The sequence below is a fragment of the Pelophylax lessonae genome (genome assembly GCF_965119305.1).
Source record: "Pelophylax lessonae genome assembly, chromosome: 4".
Taxonomy (NCBI): Eukaryota; Metazoa; Chordata; class Amphibia; order Anura; family Ranidae; genus Pelophylax; species Pelophylax lessonae.
The window spans coordinates 649557441-649583993 of NC_138771.1; the positions used below are offsets into that span (position 1 = coordinate 649557441).

Genomic DNA, 26553 nt, shown 5'->3' on the forward strand with positions numbered 1-26553 from the left:
TAAACATAAAAAAAATAAGTATATAATACATATGACTACACTGATACAATCGGGGAAAAATAGAAAATTAGAAAATCGGGCTGAATGGTATGGTGGTTTATTTGGTATCCCCTGTACCTACATATTATAAATGTATCGCTAACCAAAAAGCCCGATGTTCTTATCGATCAATATGTGGATGGTAAAGGGAAATTTATTTAATAAAGAATATGTCAAAAAAAGCCTAAAAAGTCCTGAAATATACCATATAAATCTATAAAGCTATACATGGATAGTAATCCATAATCAGAAATCCAAATTTATTTGAATAAATTCAAATGGAATCCTGAAAAATGACACCCTAAACCACCACTAGAAGAAATGAAATGGGGGGGAGGCAGGGGCGTAACTACAGGGGTTGCAGGGGTTGCAATCGCTACCGGGCCCCATGCTCCAGGGGGCCCAGTAGCAAACCAGTGGGTGAACTTAAAGGATCGCAAAGGTCACACTTGCGACCGGGCCCTGGCTTTGCACCACTGTGGGGAGGCCCCAAGATTGCAGGAAGGGGGCCCTCTGCAGAACTTGTGAAAGGATCCTGCTGCGGGACCGTAATAAAAGGCCATGCAACGAGTGTAAAGAGCCCCAGGATTAGTGGGAAGAGCCCTGGGCTTGAAGGGAAGGGCCCCCCGGCCAGGGGTCTGGGGGGCCCTTCATGGTTTCTTGCATCAGGGCCCTGAAGGTTCTAGTTATGCCTCTGGGGGGAGGGAAGGGGGAATTGCTAAAGGATGAATCGCCTATAACTAATAGATTATGTCAGAAATATATATAAATAAATATATAAATGTTGTAAAAACAAACATATATATAAAAAACTGGAAGCCATGAATAAATCAAGGCAAGCCCATGGGTAAATGGCTGAAATAAGTATAATGCCTGTGTATATTTTTTCTCTAGCTAAGATGTAAAAAAAGTTGTAAAAAAGAGAAAAAGGAAGATATAGCAACTGGATGAATAGTTGAATTGGTAAATTGTTAAATTCATAAATATGAATAACCAAAAATTGAGTAACCAGAAAATGTTGAAGAAAAGACATTGTTGGAAGAGTCATGTTGATGTAATCTCAATGATGGCATATACATAGAAAGTAATCAGAATAGGACGAGACTGTGTCAGGTAAATATGTAAATAATGCAGTGCTGTATCCTGGCCTAGGCCAACAAGGCCCAGGCCTAGGGCGGCACTTTGCAGGGGGGCAGCAAAAAAATATTTACTTATTTGTATAATGACTATGGACTTCCTATTTATTATACAAATAAGTGAAATAATCTTATAATTACAATAAGTGGCAGCAAACACAAGTCCAAATATCTTAAAAGAGTAATCTTACTAATCCCGTGACATAAGGCTGTACTAATGGGCACTGATAAGGCTGCACTGGTGGCCACTACTAATGGGGCTACACTGGTGACCACTGATGAGGCCACACTGATATGAGTAAAGAGGCAGCACTGATAAGGCTGCACTGATGAGGCTAAACTTATGGGAACTGATGAAGCTATGCTGATGAGCACTGATAGACTGAGGGTATGGTCTGTGGTTTACAGATGACAGGGTGGGTCATAAACAGGAAGGGGTGTGGCCTTTACAGGAAGTGGTGGGTCATATTTAAATTAGGGGGTGCACAAGTTTAGTCAGGCCTAGGGCAGCACAAAACCTAAATACACCACTGAAATAATGTAAATAATATATAAATGGGATATAAATTAGATGATATAATGTAACATCCTGATATGTTAATGTAAAGCAAAATACATAAAAATGAAAATAAAATACATTAAAGTAAACCCAAAATACCTAAACACATCAACCTAATAAATAAATATAAATGTCTAAGAAAAAAATCCATGGAAAACTAGGTATAAAAATGTGTCCCGTCCCATTCAAAATTCATACCTTCAGGTAGGCGTGTTCGGAGCTTGTATATCCATAATACTTCTCTCTTGCAAAGCATCTGGAATACATCACCCCCTCTGAAGAGAAGCCGCCGCTACAGAAAAGTGCACTGGTCTCGGGAAGGGCTTGGCACGCTGGCATCTCTGCATTGAAAGGGGGCACGCTGGCATCTCTGCATTGAAAGGGGGCACGCTGGTCTCTGTGCATTGAAAGGGGGCACGCTGGCATCTCTGCATTGAAAGGGGGCACGCTGGCATCTCTGCATTGAAAGGGGGCACGCTGGTCTCTGTGCATTGAAAGGGGGCACGCTGGTCTCTGTGCATTGAAAGGGGGCACTCTGGCATCTCTGCATTGAAAGGGGGCACGGTGACCTCTGCATTGAAAGAGAGCACGCTGGTCTCTGTGCATTGAAAGGGGGCATGCTGGTCCCTGTGCATTGAAAGGGGGCACACTGGCATCTCTGCATTGAAAGGGGGCACACTGGCATCTCTGCATTGAAAGGGGGCACGGTGATCTCTGCATTGAAAGAGAGCACGCTGGTCTCTGTGCATTGAAAGGGGGCATGCTGGTCCCTGTGCATTGAAAGGGGGCACACTGGCATCTCTGCATTGAAAGGGGGCACGGTGATCTCTGCATTGAAAGAGAGCACGCTGGTCTCTGTGCATTGAAAGGGGGCACGCTGGTCCCTGTGCATTGAAAGGGGGCACGCTGGTCCCTGTGCATTGAAAGGGGGCATGCTGGTCTCTGTGCATTGAAAGGGGGCACGCTGGTCTCTGTGCATTGAACGGGGGCATGCTGGTCTCTGTGCATTGAAAGGGGGCACGCTGGTCTCTGTGCATTGAAAGGGGGCACGCTGGTCTCTGTGCATTGAAAGGGGGCACGCTGGTCCCTGTGCATTGAAAGGGGGCATGCTGGTCTCTGTGCATTGGAGGGGGGCATGCTGGTCTCTGTGCATTGAAAGGGGGCACACTGGTCCCTGTGCATTGAAAGGGGGCACACTGGTCCCTGTGCATTGAAAGGGGGCACACTGGTCCCTGTGCATTGAAAGGGGGCACACTGGTCCCTGTGCATTGAAAGGGGGCACGCTGGTCCCTGTGCATTGAAAGGGGGCACACTGGTCCCTGTGCATTGAAAGGGGGCACGCTGGTCTCTGTGCATTGAAAGGGGGCACGCTGGTCTCTGTGCATTGAACGGGGGCATGCTGGTCTCTGTGCATTGAAAGGGGGCACGTTGGTCTCTGTGCATTGAAAGGGGGCACGCTGGTCTCTGTGCATTGAAAGGGGGCACGCTGGTCCCTGTGCATTGAAAGGGGGCATGCTGGTCTCTGTGCATTGAACGGGGGCATGCTGGTCTCTGTGCATTGAAAGGGGGCACACTGGTCCCTGTGCATTGAAAGGGGGCACGCTGGTCCCTGTGCATTGAAAGGGGGCACGCTGGTCCCTGTGCATTAAAAGGGGGCACGCTATGCCTTAATTACTGAAGGCCCCTTTCACACTTTTGTGACCTCAAAGTCACGCAATTTTTTACATCGTTTTTTGCCGCAAAGCAATGCCTATTACATTTTTCTGTTTGCGCCCCCCCCAAAAAAAATTTTAAGCACCAGCCGCCACTGGATACTTCCCTTGTCATAGTGGATCATTTGCAGTGTCCTTGGACTTCATCAATATCACAAACTTAATTTGGCTTAGATCTCTAGCATGGAATAGTAAAAAGGATCTGGATAAACTATTGTTCTTGAAACCCTTGTTTATGTTACTGATATGTTCTCTTAATCTTATATGAAGTTTTCTACTTGCGCGTCCCACATACTGGAGTCCACACGGACATTCTAACAGAAATGCTTCATATTTGGTATTAAATGTAACAGCATTTTGATTGCTTTCCTGCCTTTTGGCTAAAATCAAGTGCAGTATCCGTTCTAGTAGGCGTTCTCTGCCATCATTCTGGCCTTTTAGCTGGGATGGCTGATCTGTAAACTATCCCTACTGGCAAGGCTTTTTTTCTTGGAAAATAAGTGCAGGAACTCCCCCCTTCTGAGCCCCCCCTTGTCTCTGCTCCCTACCCACCTCCAAGCACCGTCCCTTGGTTCCACCCCCTACCCACCACCCAGTACTTCCCCAAGTATCATAAAGGATTTGTATGGAATTTGTTATTGTCTAAAAGAAGTGAAATAGATCCCATGGAGCCAGCAAGAATAGATCCCTCACACAACAATAGACTCCCCAGCAACAATAGGTCCCTCCAATAACAATAGTTCCCCCAGCAACAATAGACCCCACCCTAGCAACAATAGTTACTCCACACAACAATAGCGCCCCCCCCACACAGAAAAGTGGACCTAAGCAAGAAATGATCCATCCCAGCAACATTAACCCCCCCCCCCCAGCAGCAACAACAGATCTCCTATAGGCCAGCATTATTTGACCCTCAAGCAGCGAGCAACAATAGACCTCTCCCTCAACAGTAGACCCCTACCAGCAACAAAAGACCCCCCCAAGAAACAATAGATCCTCAACAAGCAACAATAGACTCTCAACAAAAAAAAAAAAAACAGATCCCCACCAGTGACAATAAATCCCCCAGCAGCCAGCATCAATAGAACCTCCAGCACACCCCTTGCCATTACATACATTCAGTACTGAAGGTGCCGGAACTGAGTTCCCCCGCGTTCCTGCTGAAAAAGAGCCCTGCCTACTGGTATGATAAGGGTTCTGATGGCCCTCCTCGTGGTAAAGAAACCAACTTAAGCACCCACTTGGTAGGGTGAGGTAAGGAGTGTTACCCTGGTGTGGAGGATTGAGTGGCCCAGTGTCTCCTGATTTAAGCAGCCCTACCTTGTCTTTCAAAACAGAGAGCCTGCAGTGTTAAGCACCCCCAAAGTAGTAGCCCAGGGTGCTCTTAGTTTTACTATGGGTCAGAAACCCCACTGTGAGATCAGGCACTAGGCTACAACACCACTTTTTTCTGCATATTACCTCATAGACATTTTGGGCTGAGACCAGGACAATTTTTGTTGCCAGGCCACAAGGCCTGGCCATTGTACATACACTGGCACCTTTTTTTATTCTTCCTATTTATGGTGTGTCAGTGCACTTTATATGTGTGTTATTTTTTTGACTGGCCTGCACAGAGTCCTGACCTCAACCCGACAGAACACCTTTGGGAAGGATTAGAGCGGGCCAGTCAAAAAAATAACACACATATCAAGTTCCTCCATCCCAAACTTGCTCATCCATGTCATTATAGACCTTGCCCCTCCACCAAATTATATGGACTAGTGCACAAAGCAAGATCCATAAAGACATGGATGAGCGAGTTTGGAGTGGAGGAACTTGACTGGCCTTCAGAAAGTCCTGACCGTAACCCGATAGAACATCTTTGGGATACTCGTCCACATCAGAGCTGTCTCATATATATTTGTGATCTGCATGTGGTAAGACCAGCTCTGAGGAAGGGGGCCTGACCCCCGAAACGCGTTAGCGGTCCTGACTGAAGGACGTGTCCCAGTTCACACATGGTGGATTCTTATAACATGTTTTTATCTCTACGTCTGTGAGTATGCATTTGGCATTTTTTATTAAACAATTTGCAAATTGACCACGGGTAATGCACTAGGTGTTTGCGCCTCCTCTTTCTTTCTTTTCTATGTACCCGTATTGGAGTTCCCTGCCTGAGGAGAGCAGCACGCCAGTCTTCCCATTCGGAGTGAGCGCTGGGCTGAATTTTCGTCCACATCACTGCCTGACCTCACAAATGCACATCTGGAAGAATGAAGAAACATTCCCATAGACACTCCTAAACCTTGTGGACAGCCTTCCCAGAAGAGTTGAAGCTGTTATAGCTGCAAAGGGTGGGCCAACTCAATATTGAACCCTACGGACTAAGACTGGGATGCCATTGAAGTTCATGTGCGTGTAAAGGCAGGCGTCCCAATACTTTTGGTAATATAGTATATGTGTATACTTACCTTCTTTCAGGTCACTTTGGTCCAGTCACATGATCCTGGACTGCAGAGGAGAGGGCAGGGACAACGGCTGGTAAAGCCTGGAGTGGTGTCGTCATCCATAGGCTTCAATGCCCCATCCGTTGTCAGCGCTGCTTCCTCTTCCCTGCATTGGCACTGACTGACACAGGGGAGCCGATCATATGATCGTAGCAGCCTGAAAATAGGTAAGTATACAGATCTTCTTACACAAGTTAGTAAGCATAAGTGTTAGGAGGTGGGAGGGGACTGACTTGAGAGTAGTTAGGATTATTATGGAATTCTACTTTAGGAGAATACTATATCTTTAATACCACTAAATTGAAAGAAGATATCTGCCATATCATACCACTTACTACATTTTTAATATCACATCTCAGCTATCTGTAGTACTGTATCACCCAACTAATATGTTTAATATACATTATAATACATATTGTAATTGCAGCTTTAACCACTTAAGGCCCGGAGGATTTGGCTGCTCAAAGACCAGGCCCTATTTTGCGATTCGGCACCTGGTGACTTTAACGGACAATTGCGCTGTAACAAAATTGTCGTCCTTTTTTTCCCACAAAAACTGAGCTTTCTTTTGGTGGTATTTGATCACCTGTGTGATTTTTTTGATCATGCGCTATAAACAAAAAAAGAGCGACAATTTTGCAAAAATAACAATATTTTTCACATTTTTTTTATATGAAATTCCCCAAAAAAAATGTAAAAATCAAAATTTTTTAACATTTTAGGCCAATTTGTTTTCTGCTACCTATGTTTGGTAAAAGCATATTTTGATTGGTTTGCGCAAAAGTTATTGCGTTACTAACTAAGGGAAAGATTTTTGTCATTTTTATTTATTTTTTTTTTAACGAGTAATGGCGGCGATCTGCGATTTTTATTTATTTTTTTTTTGCGGGACTGCGACATTGCGGCGGACAGATCGGACCCCTGACTGACATTTTTGACACTTTTGGTGGGACCAGTGACATTACTGCAGTAATCCGTGCTATAAATATGCACTGTTACTGTAAAAATGACACTGGCGGAGAAGGGGTTAATTTATTGATGAGCAAGGGATTAAGTATGTCCCTAGGGCCGTGATTCTAACTGTGGGGGGGCGTGGCTTGTGATGTAATCACAGAGGCATACGATCCTACATAGCAGGATCGCATAGCCTCCTTGCTTACATCAGGGAGAATGACAGACGGCTGTTTTTACATCAGCCGTCTGTCTTTCTCCCTCTGCAGCGGGAAATCGTGAGTGACCGGGGGGCCATCGGACCCGCCGGTCACTCGCGCTAGCTCCCCAGGGAACGAGCGGGGGCTGGAGCGTGCCTCCAGCGGCGCACGCTCGCCCCCCACAGGCGGCTGAGCGAGTGACGTACCCCCTACGTCACTTTACCCAGCAGCAGCTGCCTGCCGCAGTATATCTGCGGTGGGCGGTCATTATGTGGTTAACCACTTGCCGACCGCCGCAAGTACATATATTGCGGCGGTCAGCCCCTTACAGGCAAAGTGACGTATGGGTACGTCACTAGCCTGTGAGGCTCTGGGGAGCGAGCGCGCGCCGCTAGGAGGCCCGCTCCCGCGCGGTCACGTACCCCCCCCCCCCCGCGCGCGCGTGTGACTGGCGGACCCGATGTCCGCCGGTCACTCGCGATTGTCGGGTGGAGAGGGAGAAAGGCAGGCGGCTAATGTAAACACAGCCGCCTGTCATTCTCCCCTGTGTAGAAACAGTGATCATACGGTTCTACTATGTAGGACCGTTGATCACTGTTCCTACACCTCAAGCCACAGCCAATCACAGTTAGAATCACGCCCCTAGGGACACACACAGCCCCTCCCTCTCAAAAAAAGTTAACCCCTTCACTACCAGTGTCATTTTACAGTAACAGTGCATATGTATAGCACTGATTACTGTAGAAATGTCACTGGTAACCCCAAAAGTGTCAAAAATGTCCGTCAAGGGTCCGATCTGTATGCCTCAATGTCGCAGTCCCGCAAAAAAAATCGCAGATCGCCGCCATTACGCGTTAAAAAGAAAAAACAACAAAAAATGACAAAAATCTTTCCCTTTGTTAGTAAACGCAATAATTTTTGCGCAAACCAATCAAAATACGCTTTTTGCGATTTTTTTTTTTTTTTACCAAACATATGTAGCATAAAACAAATTGGCCGAAAATGTTAAAAAATTTAGATTTTTACATTTTTTTGGGGGGAATTTCATATAAAAAAATTTGAAAAATATTGTTATTTTTGCAAAATTGTCGCTCCTTTTTTGTTTATAGCGCGTGATCAAAAAATCGCACAGGTGATCAAATACCACCAAAAGAAAGCTCTGTTTGTGGGAAAAAAAGGACGTCAAATTAGTTTAGGTACAGCGTCGCACGACTGCGCAATTGTCCGTTAAAGTCACGCAGTGCCGAATCGCAAAATACCCCCTGGTCAGGAAGGGGGTAAAATATTCCGGGGCTTAAGTGGTTAAAATCCTTGGATGTGGTGGCTGCATTCATTTTCTTCTTTTCTTTATCTTTACCTGGTGATCCTGCCAGTACCACACTTCTTGTCCTAAGGTGAAAATTTTCAAAATGCTCACTGCTCTCTGCTTCTACAGGACCAATGTTGTCACTTTAGGGCGCCATCTTGATTTTTGTAGATCACAAAAAAAATCTGGAAAAAAGCTGAGATTTTGTATCAGCTCACAGGAAGTTACAAGCACATTGGAATTCTGGCAGTTGACTTTGAGGACAGGAACACACGCCAAGCCCAAATGCAACTGATAGTTGGTTTCTTACTCAGATCAAGTGTAGTATTTGTTCTTATCAGTTTTCATGAGGAAGAAGGCTGGCTCCTTTTTAATTGGGGGGGGGGGGGGGGGGACAGTTAGTATTTCTCCTGATCTAATAAGGTGGGAATGGTGGTAGGACCTTTTTGCTCCTGGGTTGATTCTCGCCTGGTGCACCGGGCTTGTCCCTGGTTGAAGGCAAGGCTCTCTCTGATGCCTCGTACACACGCAACGATTGTTGGCCGTGAACTTTCGGCCAATGTCCGATCGGCTGATTGTCGGCTTGTTAAGGCCCGTACACACGTAGCGATTGTCGGCCGTAAATATTCGGCCGCCGAACGATCGGCCGATTGTCGGCTTGTTAGTATGATGCTTCCGACAACCGACTGCGACTTTTCGGCCGAAGAAAATCTGGTGTGCAGACTATAAAATTTTTGTTGGCCGTCAACAAAACGGCCGATTTTTCGTCAGTCAGTACAGATTTCGGCAGACAAAATTCAGATGAGTAAGACTGGGCATGCTCAGAGAAGAAAAAACACACGGAAAGTTAACCAGCACATGACATCACTTCTGAAGTTGGTTTTTGTTGGCCGAGAAAATTTATGAGCAGTCTAGAGCACATTTCAACCAACACAACAACACTGGACAAAAGACGGCCGATCAGTCGGCCGATAATCGTTGCATGTGTAAGAGGCTTAAGTTCTAATGCCTTTCTGGCAGTGATGGGGCTGCTCTGGTCTGGTCAGGGACCGGGCTTAGAGAAGCCCACAGTGTATGTGCCCCTGGAGTGGCAGTCCAAGGGTGCCTGAAATTCTCACAGTGGTGGAGCTCACTTTGAGTTTATTATGGAACCAAGGTCCCTGTACCATTACAAGTTTTTTTCATGCCTGCCTCCTGTCTTTTGGCTAGGACCGGAGGAATTTCTTTACAGGGCCAGCCATTATATTATACACTGGCACAAAGCACTTTCACCTTACCCCTTTCTCCTTTTTTTATGTGGGTTTGTTTTTTCTTTACTTTTTGCACAGCGTATTTGCACTTACTCACCAACTAGTAGGGTATAGGTCCCCTGACTTGCCCTGAAAGTCTTGGGGAAGGAAATGTTGGTCAGGTTCTCCCCCTCTCACAGGGTCTCCCTTCGGGGGAAGCCCCACCTAGTACTTGGGTGGGCCTTGCTTCAGGAGGTCTGCTGAAGAAAGGGGTCCGCCTGGTTTTGGCTGGGTGGACCATGAACACCCCAGTCCCTGTCAGGAGCCCCGGGGAATCAGGGCTAGCGTCCTTTCTCTTTGGAGGATCATGTGTACACACTGTGAACTTTTTTCCTGTACTTCACTTTTGTGTGCTCACTTTTTTTGTACCTGGTGTTAATTTTCAAGTGTGCTTACTGCAATCTGGTAAAAAAAAAAAAGAAATAAAGTATTTCCTATTGGCTAAGACTAGACTGTCTTTCAGTTAGTAGTTGCTTAATGAATGTTGGTTTCTTAACCACTTCCTGACCACGCTATAGCCTAAAGACGGCTACAGCGTGGGCTTACTTTGCCGGGAGGGTGTACATGGACATCCTCCCGTAATGGTGATGCACTTGCTCCCTCTGCTGACAGTTGACTCAGCTGATCACAGATCGGGGTAAAGTACCAAGCACAGCGGCCCTTTATCACATGATCAGCTGTGTCCAATGATATCTGATCACGAATGTAAACGAAAGTCGGTTATTGGCTTTTCTTTCCTCACGCTGACAGTGTGAGGAGAGAAGAAGAGAGCCGATAACCAGCTTGTGGTAAATGCACATTGGCACTGATAATTAGGGCATTGATTATAAGTGCCCTGATTATCAGTGCAGTCCCTACCAGTGCTGCCAATCAGTGCCCTCCAGTGCAGCCAATCAGTGTCCACCAGTGCTGCCAATCAGTGCCCATCAGTGTAACCTATCAATTCTGCCTATTAGTACTGCCTATCAGTGCCAACTATCAGTGCTCTTTAGTGCCACCTAACAGAGCCCATCAGTGCAGCCTTATCAGTGCCGCCTCATCAGTGCCACCTATCAGTGCAGCCTCATCAGCGCACATCAGCGAAGGAGAAAAATTGCCTGTTTACAAAATTTTGTAACAAACTATAAAAACAATTTTCTCTATCGCTCATTGACAGACGTAGTCCTCGGTGATACAGCACCTTCGGGTTTATGTTGCCTCCACAGGAGTAGGACTAGACAGGAAATGAAAAATGCTCTGGCCACACCCTAGGGGCAGTCCCAGAGGGTATATCCTCTCTCTCTCTGCCTCAGCAAATCAGTTTTTTCTGTCTAGTTAGGAGTAAGGACCTAGATACCTTGCTGGGATCTTCGGTCCTGGCAGGATTTTTTTCTTAGAAAATAATTTTTTAAGACAGCTTTTTTTCTCCAGTGTTCCTGTGAGATCTTCAAGCAAGAAAGCTGAACTGGGCGACGGGCGGGATGTTGAGATCCAGTGGTCACCCCAGTTCAGCCTACGAGCGCGTGCAGGCCATAGCTCCGCGCTGGGTCGGCCGCGACATAGTCCCACTGGACGGGGACTGACCCTGCGAGTTAAACGTCTCGCTGAAACGCCAAAGACCATGAGTCACGGCGCCCGTATTGGTCGACAGCCCTCCTACCTCGGTGGAGAGGGGTACTGTCAGGGGTTGGCGCCCGCCTGGTTCCGGTATGGTGAGTAGTATGTTCCCCCTTTCCCCCTGACGGGTCTTGTGGTGAACGCGGGCCCCTCTCTGTAATGGTAAGGATGGGTTCCCCTCTATCCTACAACATGTCACAGATCCCCCTAATCGAGTGTGATTTTTGTGTACAAGAAGCCAGGAGGCTTGGTTTGGGAGCTGACAATCTAATTGTAAAAATGTGAAAATGATTGTAGTCAGTGGCAGTACTAGAACTTTACTGTGATAGTATAAGGTATCCTACCTGTCAGTAGCCACAGGGCGATGTCTATACATGTATACTGCATTCCAGATCATTCCTCCAGCTAAGCAGATGCCTCCCGACGGCCACGGACCGCATACGGCCCGCTAGGGTCCGGTACCTCCGACCACGCTGACCACCATGAGGGTGAAGGGTTGTGAGGCCGAGATCCTTCTGCAGACATGCCGCTATTCTGTGCAGGCCGCCGCCATTGTCTGGTAGATCGCACGAGGCCGCCATTTTGGTGTAGCCTCGTGTCTCCAGCATGGGGGCGGCCATGTTTGAGGTGACTCAAACACCTCATGGAGCCAGGGGGAGGAGCCGGCAGGCGTGTTAAGGGGCGGAGCCGCCTCTTTTACCCAGGAAATAGGGCCAAAGACTTCCTGTCTGTAACAAGACAAGCACTGAGCAAGCTGATGAAAACTTCTGTGCATCAGGGATGAGCCTTGGGGTCTGTCTCTCTCTCTGTGGGGTCCAAAAAGGCAGGTAACACTGAGGGGCGCTGTTGCGACTGGGGGACACAAAAAAAAAAAAAAAAGTTTTTTTTTTTTACTTTGTCATTTTTTTGTCGCTGGCAAGTGTCTTGTATAATCATTGACCCTGCCGCATAGGTATCCCCACCTGATCCCCTCAAGGTGGCCGCAGGACCCTCCAGTACCCCACTTGTTTTTAATGCATTATCGGCAGTTTTGGAGTCTTTGGTATCCCGGGTGGAGGTGGCCTGTCAGGGACGGGGGTCAAGTAGCGACCCCCGCCTACCCCTATTGTTTATCAGATACTTCAGATACGGATTCGGAGCTGGTCAATGCAGTTGCAGGTCCCTCTTAGGGGGCTGTTGTCTCAGGTAATATCTCCTCAGCAGTGAGGAGCACGTTTCTGCCTCCGCCATAGCACAAGAGTGGTGGATGCACTAGTTGTGTCTGTCCGGGAAACCTTTAGTCTTGAGGTTACACCGGCAGAGGTAGCTGAGACTGAGATTCCTTTTTGGTACTTGTTAGCCTACCAAAAGGGCGAAGGATTTTCCTTTACCCAAATGGGGTGGTTTTGAAACGAACCCCTGTTATTTCCAAACGCATGGCTAGGTGCTATCCGTTTGAGGAATTCCTCTTTATAGGATAGACGGTACTACCTGCTGTCTTGCCACAGACTGTTAGGATAAAAAGACCTCGTAACTAACGAGGACCTTCCTTTTCTGCTCATATAGAGTTGTTCGTTCCGCGAGGGCGGGCGATAAGGCGATACCCTCCAAAGCCCCTTTAGAGGGGTTTCAAAGGGCGCTGGTCGAGTAAACAAAGAGTCCGGCTCAGCCAAGCCTGAAGAATATAGCCTGATGCGCCCCTACCCATCTCTGGGGTGGGGGGGGGGGGATGTCTACACCGGTTTCTGGAGGACACAGGATCGAGTTTCGATCACTTCCACCGGTGCGATTCTTCCCTTCTAACATTGAACGGTTTCAGGGGTTCTATTCGAACCTATTCACAATGCCCAGGAAAGAGGGCAAGGTGCGTCCAAATCTGGACTTGGGAAGAAATAGAGTCCATCCGTACAGTGGTGGCCTCCCTGCATCAAAGAGATTTCCTGGCGTCCATAGACATATAGGATGCCTATCTTTATATCCCCATCATCGCAGGACATCAGCGTTTTTTCGCTTTCCCAAAGATCATCCCTGGTTCCCACCAGGAGACTGAACTATCTGGGCCTAAGGTTGGATACATCCTGGGCAAGAGAGTTTCTCCTTGCTGGGAAACTCCAGAAGGTTCAGTCAACGATTCGGAAGTTGCTGTCCGTCAATTGGCTGGGACTGATGGTGGCCTTCTTAGAGGCAGTACCGTATACCCAGTCTCATACCCGAAATGAAGGACATTCTTTTTTAATGGAATCAGAATTCCGATTCCCTGGACAATCGGATCCGGTTGAGCGAGCGGACCAGGAAGTCTCCGATGCTCAACCAGGGGAAGTCATTTCTTCCGATAGTATCCAGATTACCAATAAGGGTATCGGAACTGAGAGCGATCAGATTTTGTCTGATTTACTGGATCGAGCAGCTCTAGAGCAGCCCGATTCGGATCCAATCGCATATGGCCTCTTCATCCAGAGGTTTTTCCCTAGCTGTCCCTTCATTGGGACATCCCGGATGTGGATATGTTGGCACCTTGGCCTAACAGGAAGGTGCGGAGGTTTGTAGCTCGTGCCACGATCCTCTAGCAGACGCAGCAGAAACGCTGATCGCCCCGTGGGGGCAGTATCAGCTACGGCATGCCTTCCATCCTCTCAAGTTGCTGCGGGAACTTCTTCGCAGGATAGAGGTGGAGGGAATTCCAGTTATTCTGGAAATTCCGGATTGACCTCGTCGAGCCTGGTACGCCGACTTGGCGAGGCTAGTCGCGGACGCTCCTTGGAGACTTCCTCTCAGGGAGGATTTGCGGTCTCAGGGACCGATCTTCCATCTTGCTTTACAGTCGCTGGCTTAATGGCCTGGCCATTGAGACCCAGGTACTGAAGGACAAGGGAGTGTCAGCTTCAGTTATTCCTACCTCCAGTTAAAGCAAGGAAAGCGACTTCCAGCACATGGAAGTCTTATATTGCATGGTGTGAATCTATTGGATTTCCCCCACATACCTATTCGGTGACCCGAATTTTGGTCTGTCTGCAACAAGGGGTTGAGCAGAAACTATCCTTGAGCACGATCAAGGGTCAGGTTTTCGGCGTTAGCAATCTTCTTTCAAGAAACCTTTGGCTAATCATTCCTTGGTGCGGAATTTCATCCAGGGGGTGCGACATCTGGCTCCGCCAGTGCGCGCACCCTTACCGCCTGGTATCTTAATTTAGTGTGGTCGGTTCTTCAGAAACTTCTCTTTGAAGATATTAGGGAGATTCCCTTGCTTACATTCCCAGAAGGTGGCCTTGGTGGCCATTACTTCTGTACGCAGGGTGTCAGAACTGGCCGCATTATCCTGTCGTTCCCCAGATCTGGTGGTTCATAGGGATAAGGTGGTTCTTCTTCCGAATCCATCCTTCCTTCCTAAAGTGGTTTTCGTAAGACGGACTCACTTTTTGTGATCACGGATAGCCCTTGAAGGGGGTTGCCTGTGTCTGCCGCGACCATATCTACATGGATCAGTCAGACGGTGGTACAGGCTGATTCTATTAAGGGTCGGAATTCTCCGTTCCCTGTTAGGGCGCACTTCACTCGAGCGCTCAGTACTTCCTGGGCCTTTCGCCATCAGGCGTCAGTTGTCCAGGTATGTAAAGCGGCCACCTGGTCGTCGGTACATACCTTTTACAAAATTTTATAAAATTGATGTGATGGCATTGGCGGATGCCTCATTTGGCCGCAAGGTTTTGCAGGCCGCAATTTGAGGAGACCGGTGGTCTACCTCGAGGGTTTTTTTCTGTTTGAAAATGTTTTTTTGTTGAGTCTCATCATTAAGGATGAGCATTGTAAACTTCTAGTTGGCACCGGTTGGGCCTTCTAGATTTGGATTTGATTTCCATTTTCCCACCCCTCATTTGTGATTCTGCTCTGGGACTTCCCGAAGGTGCTGTATCACCGAGGACTACGTCTGTCAATGAGCGATAGAGAAAAATGGATTTTTGTAAAATCTTACCGTAAAATCCTTTTCTCTTAGCTCATTGACAGACGTAGTACCCGCCCCTCTGTTTTTTTGAGTTGGGTTGGGTTAAATTCTCTAAAGACTGCTTTTATGACATAACTGATTTGCTGAGGCAGAGAGAGAGAGGATATACCCTCTGGGACTGCCCCTAGGGTGTGGCCAGAGCATTTTTCATTTCCTGTCTAGTCCTACTCCTGTGGAGGCAACATAACCCGAAGGTGCTGTATCACCGAGGACTACGTCTGTCAATGAGGTAAGAGAAAAGGATTTTACGGTAAGATTTTACAAAAATCCATTTTTTTTTTTCAAAATTTTGTCTTTTTTTGTCTTTTTTCGGTTGTTTAGCAAAAAATATAAAACCCAGTGGTGATTAAATACCACCAAAAGAAAGCTCTATTTTTGTGAAACTCCCCTACCCTCAGATCCTTTTCCATTTCTGATTCTCCCCAGGGAGCCCTCCTAATGTGTATGTTTGGCACCCAAGTGCATAACTTTTCACTTCTCAATACTGAACCTCTTCTGCCAGGTAGCTGCCAAACCCTCTATTTTATCAAGGTCTTAATATAAAGATGCTACATCCTGTGATGAAGTTGTTTGCTGGCATACTTTGGTATTATCAGCAAACACTGAAATTGAACTCCCCAATAACTCCCTAATTCCAACCTCTATATCATTAATAAACAAATTGAACAGCATTGGCCCTAAGACAGAACCCCGAGGAACACCACATGCAACATTAGACCATCTAGAGAATGGGTCACCGGTTTCCTATCCATGTACATATGATTTCATCACTTCCAACAGACCTTATTTTATAGATTAAATGTTCTTGAAGTACAGTATCAAATTCCTTAAAAAATCATGATAAACTACCTCCACTGGACTTCCACCATCCATATTCTCACTTCCTTCCTCATAGAATGGCAACAGGTTGGTCTGACAAGAAAGGTCTTTCATAAATCCATGCTGTTTGTCACTTTTGATACCTTTATTTCTTTATAGAGCGTATTATCCTTCCCTTATATATCTTACATACTATTGGTGTTAGTCTGACTGGTCTGTACATTTCTGGTATACATCTCAAAATGATTGCAGAATTAGAAATGACAGCCTCCATGTTTTTCTCTGGAGAATGTTTCCTTCAAACCTATTTGCACCACTAATAGATGACTAAATCATGGATTTATATGTATTGCTTTCTTGAAGGCCTGTCTTACATCTTGGTTCCTCAGGCTGTATATAAGAGGATTGAGCATAGGTATCAGTACTGTGTACAGAATGGCAATCACTCTGTCTTGTTCCTCGAAGCTGTGGTCTGTAGGACGCAAATAGATGAAGAAAACTGTCCCATAGAAGATGGAGAGGCACATAATATGTGAGGAGCATGTATTAAAGGCTTTCTGCCGACCTTTCTTCGACTTAATACAAAGAATAGACAAAACTATGAGTGTGTAGGAGACCAAGATAGTCATCAATGACCCTGCACCACAAGTACTTACGACGAAGAAGGCTACCAAATCACACAAAAGAGTATCGGAGCAGGACAATTTGAGCAAGGGTTGGACGTCACAGTAGAAGTGGTTTATGAAGTTCGGACCACAATATTCTAATGTAAATATGCAGCTAGTTTGCACTGCAGATGCAAAACAACCAATTATGAAGACAAAAAGAATCAGACTCAAACATCTCTTCTTGGTCATTATTATGACATAGCGTAGAGGTTGGCAGATAGCTACGTATCGGTCATACGACATGGCTGACAGTAGGATAGCTTCTATGACTGCCAGTATAGCAAAGAAAAAAAATTGTGTTGAACAACCATTAAATGATATGGTCTTGCTCTGGGATAGAAGGTCAGCCAGCATTTTAGGTGTTATAACAGAAGAGTATAGAAGGTCCACCAGAGAAAGGAAGCTCAAGAAGTAGTACATCGGAGTCTGAAGACTAGAAGATTTAAGGATCAAGAACATCATGCCAACATTCGCTAAAACAGAGACGAGGTAAACAAGTAAGAAGATGAAGAAGAGGAATAGGGCAAGCCTTCTGTCATTGGATAGTCCTGCCAACTCAAAGATCTTTACAGCGGTCTTGTTTTTGAGGTTCATAGGTTTCTGTGGTGGAAGAATAGAATATTAACCTACATAGACTGAAGCCTAGCTATAGCCAATGCCATGTCCACAATACATTCTGTAAGTAAAATTCCAGAAATTTTGAAATGGTCCATAAAGTAAACTTAGATTGTTGTTCACTTTAAGGTCATAGCAAATGACAAAGGGGCACCTATTTTGGTGCAGATTGGACCATGTTTTATGAGGATTTTTTTTTTTTATTTCTCTCGATAAACTGTGTGTTTAGGGTTTTGTATGGACAAGTGGGTGGTATATATTAGGCAGCCATTAAACATGTTGTCCCTGAAGTTGATGTGTTGAAAGCAGAAAAAATGGGCAGCGCAGTTTGTATGGGACTGTGTAGCCGCAGATCAGTCAGGGTGCTCATGCTGACCAGTGTCCACAGCCAATAGCACCTACAATGGGCAAGTGAGCATCAGAACTGGACCACAGAGCAATGGAAGAAGCCGTTTATGTGGATGTTACTTTGACACCTACCACCTACCTAAACATTGTTGCTGATCAAGTACACCCCTTCATGGAAACCGCATTCCCTCATGGCAGTGGCCTCTAGCAGCAGGTTAATGTGCCCTGCCATACAGCAAAAATGGCTTGAGAAACACAACAATGAGTTTGAAGTATTGACTCTAAATCCCCCAGATCTCAATCCAATCGAGTATCTGTGGGATGTGCTGGAAAGTTGTTTAGAAAGTTTGGAGACCGCTGATGTAGCAGAACAGTAAATTACATGATACGCTGGAGTACCAGAATAGTGCTGACGACCTACTGACACCAAAATAATAAATATAAAATATTTATGTAGCACTGCCCCCTAGAGGACTGCTGAAGAATGACACCTTTGAATTCCCCTGGGTTACCCGTAGCAACATCTGGCAGAAATCTTAACACTTTATATTCTTGGCTCAGTCAATGATCAGTCTAGGGGTAGTTATTTTTGTGGTTTTATTTATATTGGGATAGGAGAAGAGATGAGTGGGATACTCCAACTGATGAACTATTCACAATTCAGAGGACTTCTAGCTTGAGAATGCGGCAAGGCTGCTACTTCATCCTGCCACTTGAATGAAGCTGAAGTAAGTGCTCCTACTTGTATTTCTCTTCAGGGTACTCCCCCAGTACCCCCTTTCTAAGCACTTGCTGACACCCATCCACTGACTATACTCCCGGAGTGGTCCCCTTCCTGGGCAGACCCCTGGGCAGGATCCTCTGTACTCACGATACTGTTTTTCCAGATTCTCGCAATGCCCCAACTCCTCCAGTCAGCTCTCCTGGACCTCTGGGTTCAGCCTCACTCACTATGGCTCACCAGACCGACTGCCTGTGACCATCACCAACTACAGCAGAAGAGGAGGCAGCCGCCACCCTCCTTCTGGGACTTTGCTTACCGCCAAAAAGACCTCTACCTCATGTGCCCGTGTCTTTTTATACCCTGCCCCATAATGCATCAACACCAACTGTCTGTGCCAATCCCTGGGGCAGTACCAAAAGCCTGTGTGTCATTGGCCAGGTTTCTTTTGGCATCCGACGTGCCTCCCCATTGGATCAGCTGGGGACACTCCCTGAGACCAGATGAATCACACACTGGGCACCCTGAGCAGACCTGACTCACAGATACTGCTCCCTGATAAGCAGAGTGCAATATAGATTTTGCAATAAAATATACGGAAAATATTCCCTTTAAAAAGTTAGTTGGGCAAAATTGTGTTTTGCTTTTCTGAAACTTTGGTGAAGATAGGTAGATTTTGGCAGAATTTTGCCATTTTGATAAACTACATTGGAGTCACAATTTGGTAAATTGTGCTTTTAAATGGTCCTTTCAACTAACCTTTTTTACTGGCTTCTCATTAGTCTCCATTTTATTAATATTATATATTTGTAATAAGGAGGACAAAAGGAAAAAGGGGGGAGGGAAGGGGATGTAGAATTAAAGGAAAGAAAAGGAAAAGTGGGACTTTAAATGAAACTCGTGCCATTGAGTCTCCATCCCTAATTATAATGAAAAAATAGGAACACATAGTGTTCAAAAAATGAGGGACTTTGCATGAGGTGTAACCAGTATAAACATAATGATAACAATATCACATATACATCTGCTGGTAAGCATATAGAAGCATAGGGTTGATCATTACCTGTTTATTAACATGTACATGGCAGATAACATGAAGTACAATAGATACAAGACAAGTAAAAGGGGACATAAATAGAGTACATATGAATAACATGATAAAACCATAAGAATGTTAGAGAAAAATGACAAGATAAACCAGAAATTATACAGTATCAATGAATATTGGTAATAGGATACATGTTGAGTATGGCAGAAAAACTGAAATGGCCTCCATGGCTCAACGCGTTTCGTGAATATAGTTTCACTTCATCAGGAGCAGGCGCATTTCTGATTTCTAAAAAATAATAATATATATGTATGATGGGAACAATATTGCATCCAGGGGAGAATATTTTGGAAAAAATGATAAAAATTATATAACTTACAATAGAGTATTGGTTGTCAATGAGACTGAAGATCTCCCAGAGAAACGTCCCCATTGGGAACTGAGGGGGCACAGTCCCCACACAGAGCCACACCGCAAGGTCCAATAGAATGGTGTGGATAGCCAAAAGCAGGTCTTGGGCTGGATAATCAGGTAAGAATCTGATAAGGGGGTACCAAAGGAATGTATATTAGAAATAAAACCATAGATATATAATTGGAATCATTAAGCCCAAGACCAAGGTGAGATAGAAAAAAATAAAAAAATATATGTGGAAGTTGGGACCAAAAGGCACCAATATAGTCCAAAAAGGTGAAGGGTGACTAGTGAAAGAACGTGACAACCATAAACCAGTACATAAAATATAGTGCCAGAAGTGATGCTAAAACGAAATAAAGAAAGGAAACACCTGGTGCGAAGAGGTTAGAAAGTATAACCCCAGTAGCAGGGATAGTGCGCATATGAGTGATAAAACAGGAGACAGAGGTAGACCTGCATTGTGGCATGGGCAGGGACGGCTCCCAGCGTCATGAGCTGTTCAACGAGAGGACAGCCACCGGGCAGACTGAGCTGGCCGGATTGGCGTCCCAGTAATGAACAGTGGTGGAGATCACGTGCAGAGACGCCGACGCCAGTGGATGACGTCGTCCTCCGGACGGAAGGTCGTGGCGCCTATGCGCCGCGGCCACAACCACGTCCCTCACACCAGCCCCGCCTAACAGGTCGGGGCGGGGGGAGGGGGGCGGAAGCGGCCGGGGAGAATCGCAGTTCCCAAGGAGGAACGGTCCAGGAGTATGCAACCAGCCCCAATACCGACAACCAACAATGGATTGGATAAAAAGTATACACAGGTGACCATTTGGGGGTGACCCCAATAGTCAAAAATAATAATAATAAAATTGGGGGAATAAGAAAAAGGATATCTTGGATATAATTCGGTATATATGGGTCAGGTACAATAGTTGGAAACACTGGTAAACCGCCTCCATCCCTGGGTCTATGCAATAAGGAGGACAAAAGGAAAAAGGGGGGAGGGAAGGGAATGTAGAATTAAGGGAAAGAAAACTTGTCTTGAATCTATTGTACTTAATGTTATCTGCCATGTGCATGTTAATAAACACGTAATGATCAACCCTATGCTTCTATATGCTTACCAGCAAATGTATATGTGATATTGTTATCATTATGTCTATACTGGTTACACCTCATGCAAAGTCCCACATTTTTTGAACACTATTGGCACTTTTCCACTGCAAGTACCGGCTCGGCCCTACTCGGCCCTGCTCGGCCCGGTTTGCTTTTCCACTGCTGGTACCGCATGGTACGGTGTTGGAACGGTTCGGTACGGTACTGTATAGGTTTGCTTTTCCACTAAAGTAGTACTAAAGTTAAGTGGGTGGGATAACAACGGGGTGGGTGGGATTCTCTGACCAATCAGTGGCTAGTAGTGACTGCATGCAAAGGATCGTGGGATATGGTACCAGTTTGGTACCTGTTGGAACCACAATCGAGTAGGTACTGTTTTTTCAGAGCCTTACCGTACCGTACCGTTCGGTTCCATGCAGTGGAAAAGCAAACCTATACCGTACCGTACCGAACCGTTCCAACCCTATACCATGCGGTACCAGCAGTGGAAAAGCACAAAAGCGTGTCGAACCGTTACGGTTCCATGCAGTGGAAAAGCGCCATTTGTGTTCCTATTTTTTCAATATTATATATTTTTTTTTTTTACAAACAGGAAAAAAAGTAGAATAAAACATGTGAAGTCACAGTACACAAAAAAGGATCAGAAACACACAAAAAAAGAGAAAATAAATACAAAGAACACTTCATTTACTAAAACTGGAGAGTGCAAAATGTGGTGCAGCTCTGCATAGAAGCCAATCAGCTTCCAGGTTTGATTGCCAAATCTTAATTGAACAAGCTGAAGGTAGAAGCTGATTGGTTTTCATGCACAGCTGCACCAGTTTCTGAGTGCTCCGGGTTTAGTAAATCTACTTTAATTCAAATATACTAAACTGCCCTAAATACACCCTCCAAAAAAGCCACGTCTAAAAAAAGGAGTAGTTTTTTTTTTCTTTTTTCTTTTAAGCAAAATTTCACTGCATTGAAATTGCAAAATTTTTTGCAGCAAGATACTGAAATCAATCCTCTATGAAAGAGTAATAAAGCTTCTGTAGATGACAGAATGCTAAAGAAAAAGAGACGAAGAGCGCAGTCATTGGAACAGAAATCACAGACAACGAGAGGTAGCTCAGGTCTGCCATGGATAGGCAACTCAAGAATTTCCTGGTTGTAGGACATTAGCAATGAAGGTTGTGTATCATGTATCCGATCTCTTCCCTTTCATTACACAGGGAATATCACTTCCTTACCTATCTGAGGAATAATTGCTGGTGTGAAGGATAGGAGCACCATTTTCATGGCATATGTTTATATTCTACCTATTTATTCCATGGAGCATTGAACTGTGTAATTTATGGTGTATGACCACTTATTGTAAATTAGACATCAGACAGCTGGGGAGAAGGTCCCTCTGATAATTCTAATGAATCCCTTTGCAGTAAGGAATACTTTATAATGTATTTAGCTTTAGATTACTCATATAGGAACTGTACAATTTAAAGCAAAAATGTTGCACTTGGCTCTTAACCTCTTGCTGCCCACACAGGTCTGGGACAAGGGGTGGGCATGACGGAAGACTGCCCTGGGCACTGTGGTAGCATGTGAGGGGGGGGGGGAGGGTGGATGCCACAAGACATTGCAGGAAAAGGGATTTGTGTTTGGGGGGGGGGCAGGGGCTAAGTATTGTTCTGGGAGGGGACATTTTTTTGGGGGGGTGCTAAGAGTGGTGATTTAGGGGGATTTGTGTTGGGAGGGGGGAAGAAGATTTATGCTAGGTAGGGGGATTTGAAGTGGGGGGGTGTATTAAGAGGGGAAATTTTAGGGGTAAAGGATTTTTGTTAGGAGAGGTGATTTTTTTTGCGGGAGGGGCATTTGAGTTGGGGGAATTTGGTGGATGGGGGGAGCAAAGATTTGTTCTCGGAGGGGGGCTTTCAGCAGAGGGGGTAAGCATGCAGATTTGTGCTCAGTTTTTTTTGTGGGGGAGATTCCTGATGACACATAATGCTCATACATCTAAGTTTGGCATGTTCGCTCTGGGCTCTAGATGACCTTATCCCGGCAGTGCGCCTACATAATAAGTGTGGTGGCAGAGTGGTTGGGCTTTATTGCCCACAAGCCGCATATATGCATCCATGGGTGGCAGCGGTTTGTGTGCTGAGAGAGCTCTCACTGCATGCTCCCAGTACAGTGACCAAGCTATCAAAGACAGGTCCTAGTCCTAAGTAATGATGGAGACAGGAGCGGCTCTTTATTATGTGACCACTGTCACAGCCAATCACAGTGGTCGTGTGACTAGGCAGACTTTCTTGCTCCCAGGTGTATTAGCCCAGTTAAAGGGACACCAGGGCCTTGCAGGAAGGGGTTACAGTAGTATTCACTACTTCCTGCTCATAGGACTTCATATGACGTCCTGGACTTGAAGTAGTGACATCTGGATGATGCAGCTACAGACGTCATCCAGGTATCTTTCCCTCTACTGTAAAAGCTATCCTAACGGCTGATTAGCCGCTGGATTGCTTTTACAGGGAGCAGGAGGGGACATCGCCCCCTCCCACTGCCCAACAGCCCCTCTCCGGGCTCTCCCCTGTGATCAGAGAGCCCAGGATCTGATCCGATGGCGGCGGGGGGTTACCACAGAGCTGGCCAAAGACCGGATGGTCTCTGGCCATCTCCATGATCCTGGAAGGCCAGAAGCAATGACATGACAGATGAAACAGAGATCAATGGATTTTTTTTTTGTCTTATGCTTTCCAGGATAGAGGAGATATCTGGGGTCTTAGAGACTCCTGATGTCTCCATAAAGAGGACCAGTCATGTCTTATTTCTTTCACAAGGGATGTTTGCATTTCTTGTGATTGGAATAAAAGTGATCAAAAACAAAAAATGTAGGAGCCAGTTTAAAAATAAAAAATAAAAATAAAAATATATATTTTTTTAAAAACATTCGCCCGCGCTCGCACGCAGAAATGAACGCATACGTAGGTCTCGCCCACATATGTAACGATGTGAGCACCAAGCAAGAACAATATTTCTGGTGCTAGACCTCTGTAACTCTAAACTGTCCCGTAGAAGATGGAGAGGCACATAATATGTGAGGAGCATGTATTAAAGGCTTTCTGACAACCTTTCTTTGACTTTATACAAAGAATAGACAAAGCTATGAGTGTGCAGGAGACCAAGATAGTCATCAATGACCCTGAACCACAAGTACTTATGACAAAGAAGGCTACCAAATCACACCAAAGAGTATAATAGCAGGACAATTTGAGCAGGGGTGGGGTGTCACAGTAGAAGTTGTTTAACATGGTCGGACCACAATATTCTAAGGTAAATATGCAGCTAGTTAAAACAACCATCTATAAAGACAAAAAGAATCAGACTTAAACATCTCTTCTTGGTCATTATTATGACATAGCGTAGAGATTGGCAGATAGCTACGTATCGGTCATATGACATGGCTGACAGTAGGATAGCTTCTATGACTGCCAGTATAGAAAAGAAAAAAAGATGTGTTGAACAACCATTAAATGATATGGTGCTGCTCTGGGATAGAAGGTCAGTCAGCATTTTAGGTGTTATAACAGAAGAATATAGGAGGTCCACCAGAGAAAGGAAGCTCAAGAATTAGTACATCGGAGTCTGAAGACTAGAAGATTTAAGGATCAAGAACATCATGCCAACATTCGCCAAAACAGAAATGAGGTAAAAGAAGATGGAGAAGAGGAATGGGGCAAGCCGTCTGTCATTGGATAGTCCTGCCAACTCAAAGATCTTCACAGCTGTCTTGTTTTTGAGGTTCATAGGTTTCTGTTGTGGAAGAATAGAATATTAACCTCCCTGGTGGTATGATTCTTTTGGATTTTAGGTGCTGAAAGCGGTACCGTTATTTTGCATGTAATTCTTGTGAATGAGCAGCCCAAACCAACTGTATACATTTATATATATATATACATATATAATGTATACAGTTGGTTTGGGCTGCTCATTCACAAGAATTACGTATATATATATACACTGTATATATATATATATATATATATATATATATATATACACACAAAAAGTACAGTAAAACTGCAGGAAAGGGCACTGGGGGGCAATGTAATGTGATTTTTTTTTATTTTGAATGGTATCAGTGTGTTTGGTGAGTTTCACATTTGAATTTGCCGCCGGTTCCACCCCCCGGCGGACGTCACATCGCCGGAGACGGAAGCCGGGGCTCGCAGACGATCGGGAGGAAGCTCCGCCGCCGCACACTGCCCGCAGTCTTCGCTGGATCCCGGAGAAAAGGTAAGTAAAACCTCTACCAGGATCCAGCGATCTTCCTAGCGCTACCCCGAGTGTGGCTCGGGGCTACCGCTTTTGGCTCTAAAATCTAACCCCGAGTCAGGCTCGGGAATACCGCTAGGAAGGTTAACCTACATAGACTGAAGACTATAGCCAATGCCATGACCACAATACATCCTGTAAGTAAACTTACAAATTTTTGGAAATGGTCCATGAAGTAAACTTGGATTGTTGTTGACTTTAAGTTCATGTAAAATGACAAGGGGGCAGCAATGGAATTCTAAACTGGTAGCCTGTAAAAAATGTTAACGCATCACCTATGGAGATTTGTAAGTACTGTCGTTTGGTGCCATTCCATGAGCGTGCGGAATTAAAGCCTGACATGTTAGGTATCTATTTACAACATCATCTTTTATATTTTACCAAAAAAATGGGTTAACCTCCCTGGCGGTATGATTCTTTCGGATTTTAGGTGCTGAAAGCGGTACCATTATTTTGCATGTAATTCTTGTGAATGAGCAGCCCAAAACAACTGTATACATTTATTATATATATATATACATAAAAAGTACAGTAAAACTGCAGGAAAGGGCATTGGGGGGCAAACTAATTAGATTTTTTTTATTTTGAACTGTATCAGTGTGTTTGGTGTGTTTTTACATTTGAATTTGCCGCCAGTTCCACCCCCCTGCAAACGTCACGTCGCAGGAGACGGAAGCCGGGGCACGGAGAGGTTCGGGAGGAAGATCCGCCGCGAGACACCGCCGGGACACATCGCTGGATCCCTGTGACAAGTTAAGTAACCCTGCTTACAGGATCCAGCGATGCTTCTGGTGGTACCCCGAGTGTGGCTCGGGGTTACCGCTTTCGGCTCTGAAATTTAACCCCGAGCCACGCTCGGGAATACCGCTAAGAAGGTTAAATGGGTTTGTATTTTTTCACATTTAAATGTATTAAAGTGTATTTTTCCCCCTAAACAAATTGTGTTTGAAAAATCGCTGCGCTTTGACATAAAAAATTGCAACGACCGCTATTTTATTCTCTAGGGTCTCTGCTAAAAATACAGTAGGGAAAATAATTATTTGATCCGCTGCAGATTTTGTAAGTTTGCCCATTTACAAAGAAAGTAAGGGTCTGTAATTGTTATCATAGGTGTATTTTAAATGACAGACACAGAATATCAACCAGAAATGCAGAAAAAAACACATGATACACATGTTATAAATTGAGTTGCTGTCTCTGTGAGTAAAATAACTATTTGATCCCCTACCAACCAACAATAATTCTG

General features: G+C 45.2%; 1 protein-coding gene and 1 pseudogene across 2 annotated transcripts; both read right to left on the reverse strand.

Annotated features, from left to right (window-relative positions):
- Nucleotides 1–16407: 16407 nt before the first annotated feature.
- LOC309553027 (olfactory receptor 5AR1-like) lies at nucleotides 16408–17337 on the reverse strand (the record flags this gene model as incomplete). Its single annotated transcript, XM_082253928.1, has 1 exon — nucleotides 16408–17337. One exon carries the CDS (start codon nucleotides 17335–17337, stop codon nucleotides 16408–16410), a length of 930 nt encoding a protein of 309 aa, XP_082110054.1.
- A 6694-nt stretch (nucleotides 17338–24031) lies between these two features.
- Nucleotides 24032–24779, reverse strand: LOC309553028 (olfactory receptor 8A1-like; annotated as a pseudogene). The gene is made up of 2 exons: nucleotides 24332–24779; nucleotides 24032–24174 (listed from the first exon to the last, which is right to left on the reverse strand). The product of its transcript is annotated as an olfactory receptor 8A1-like (transcript).
- Nucleotides 24780–26553: the final 1774 nt, after the last annotated feature.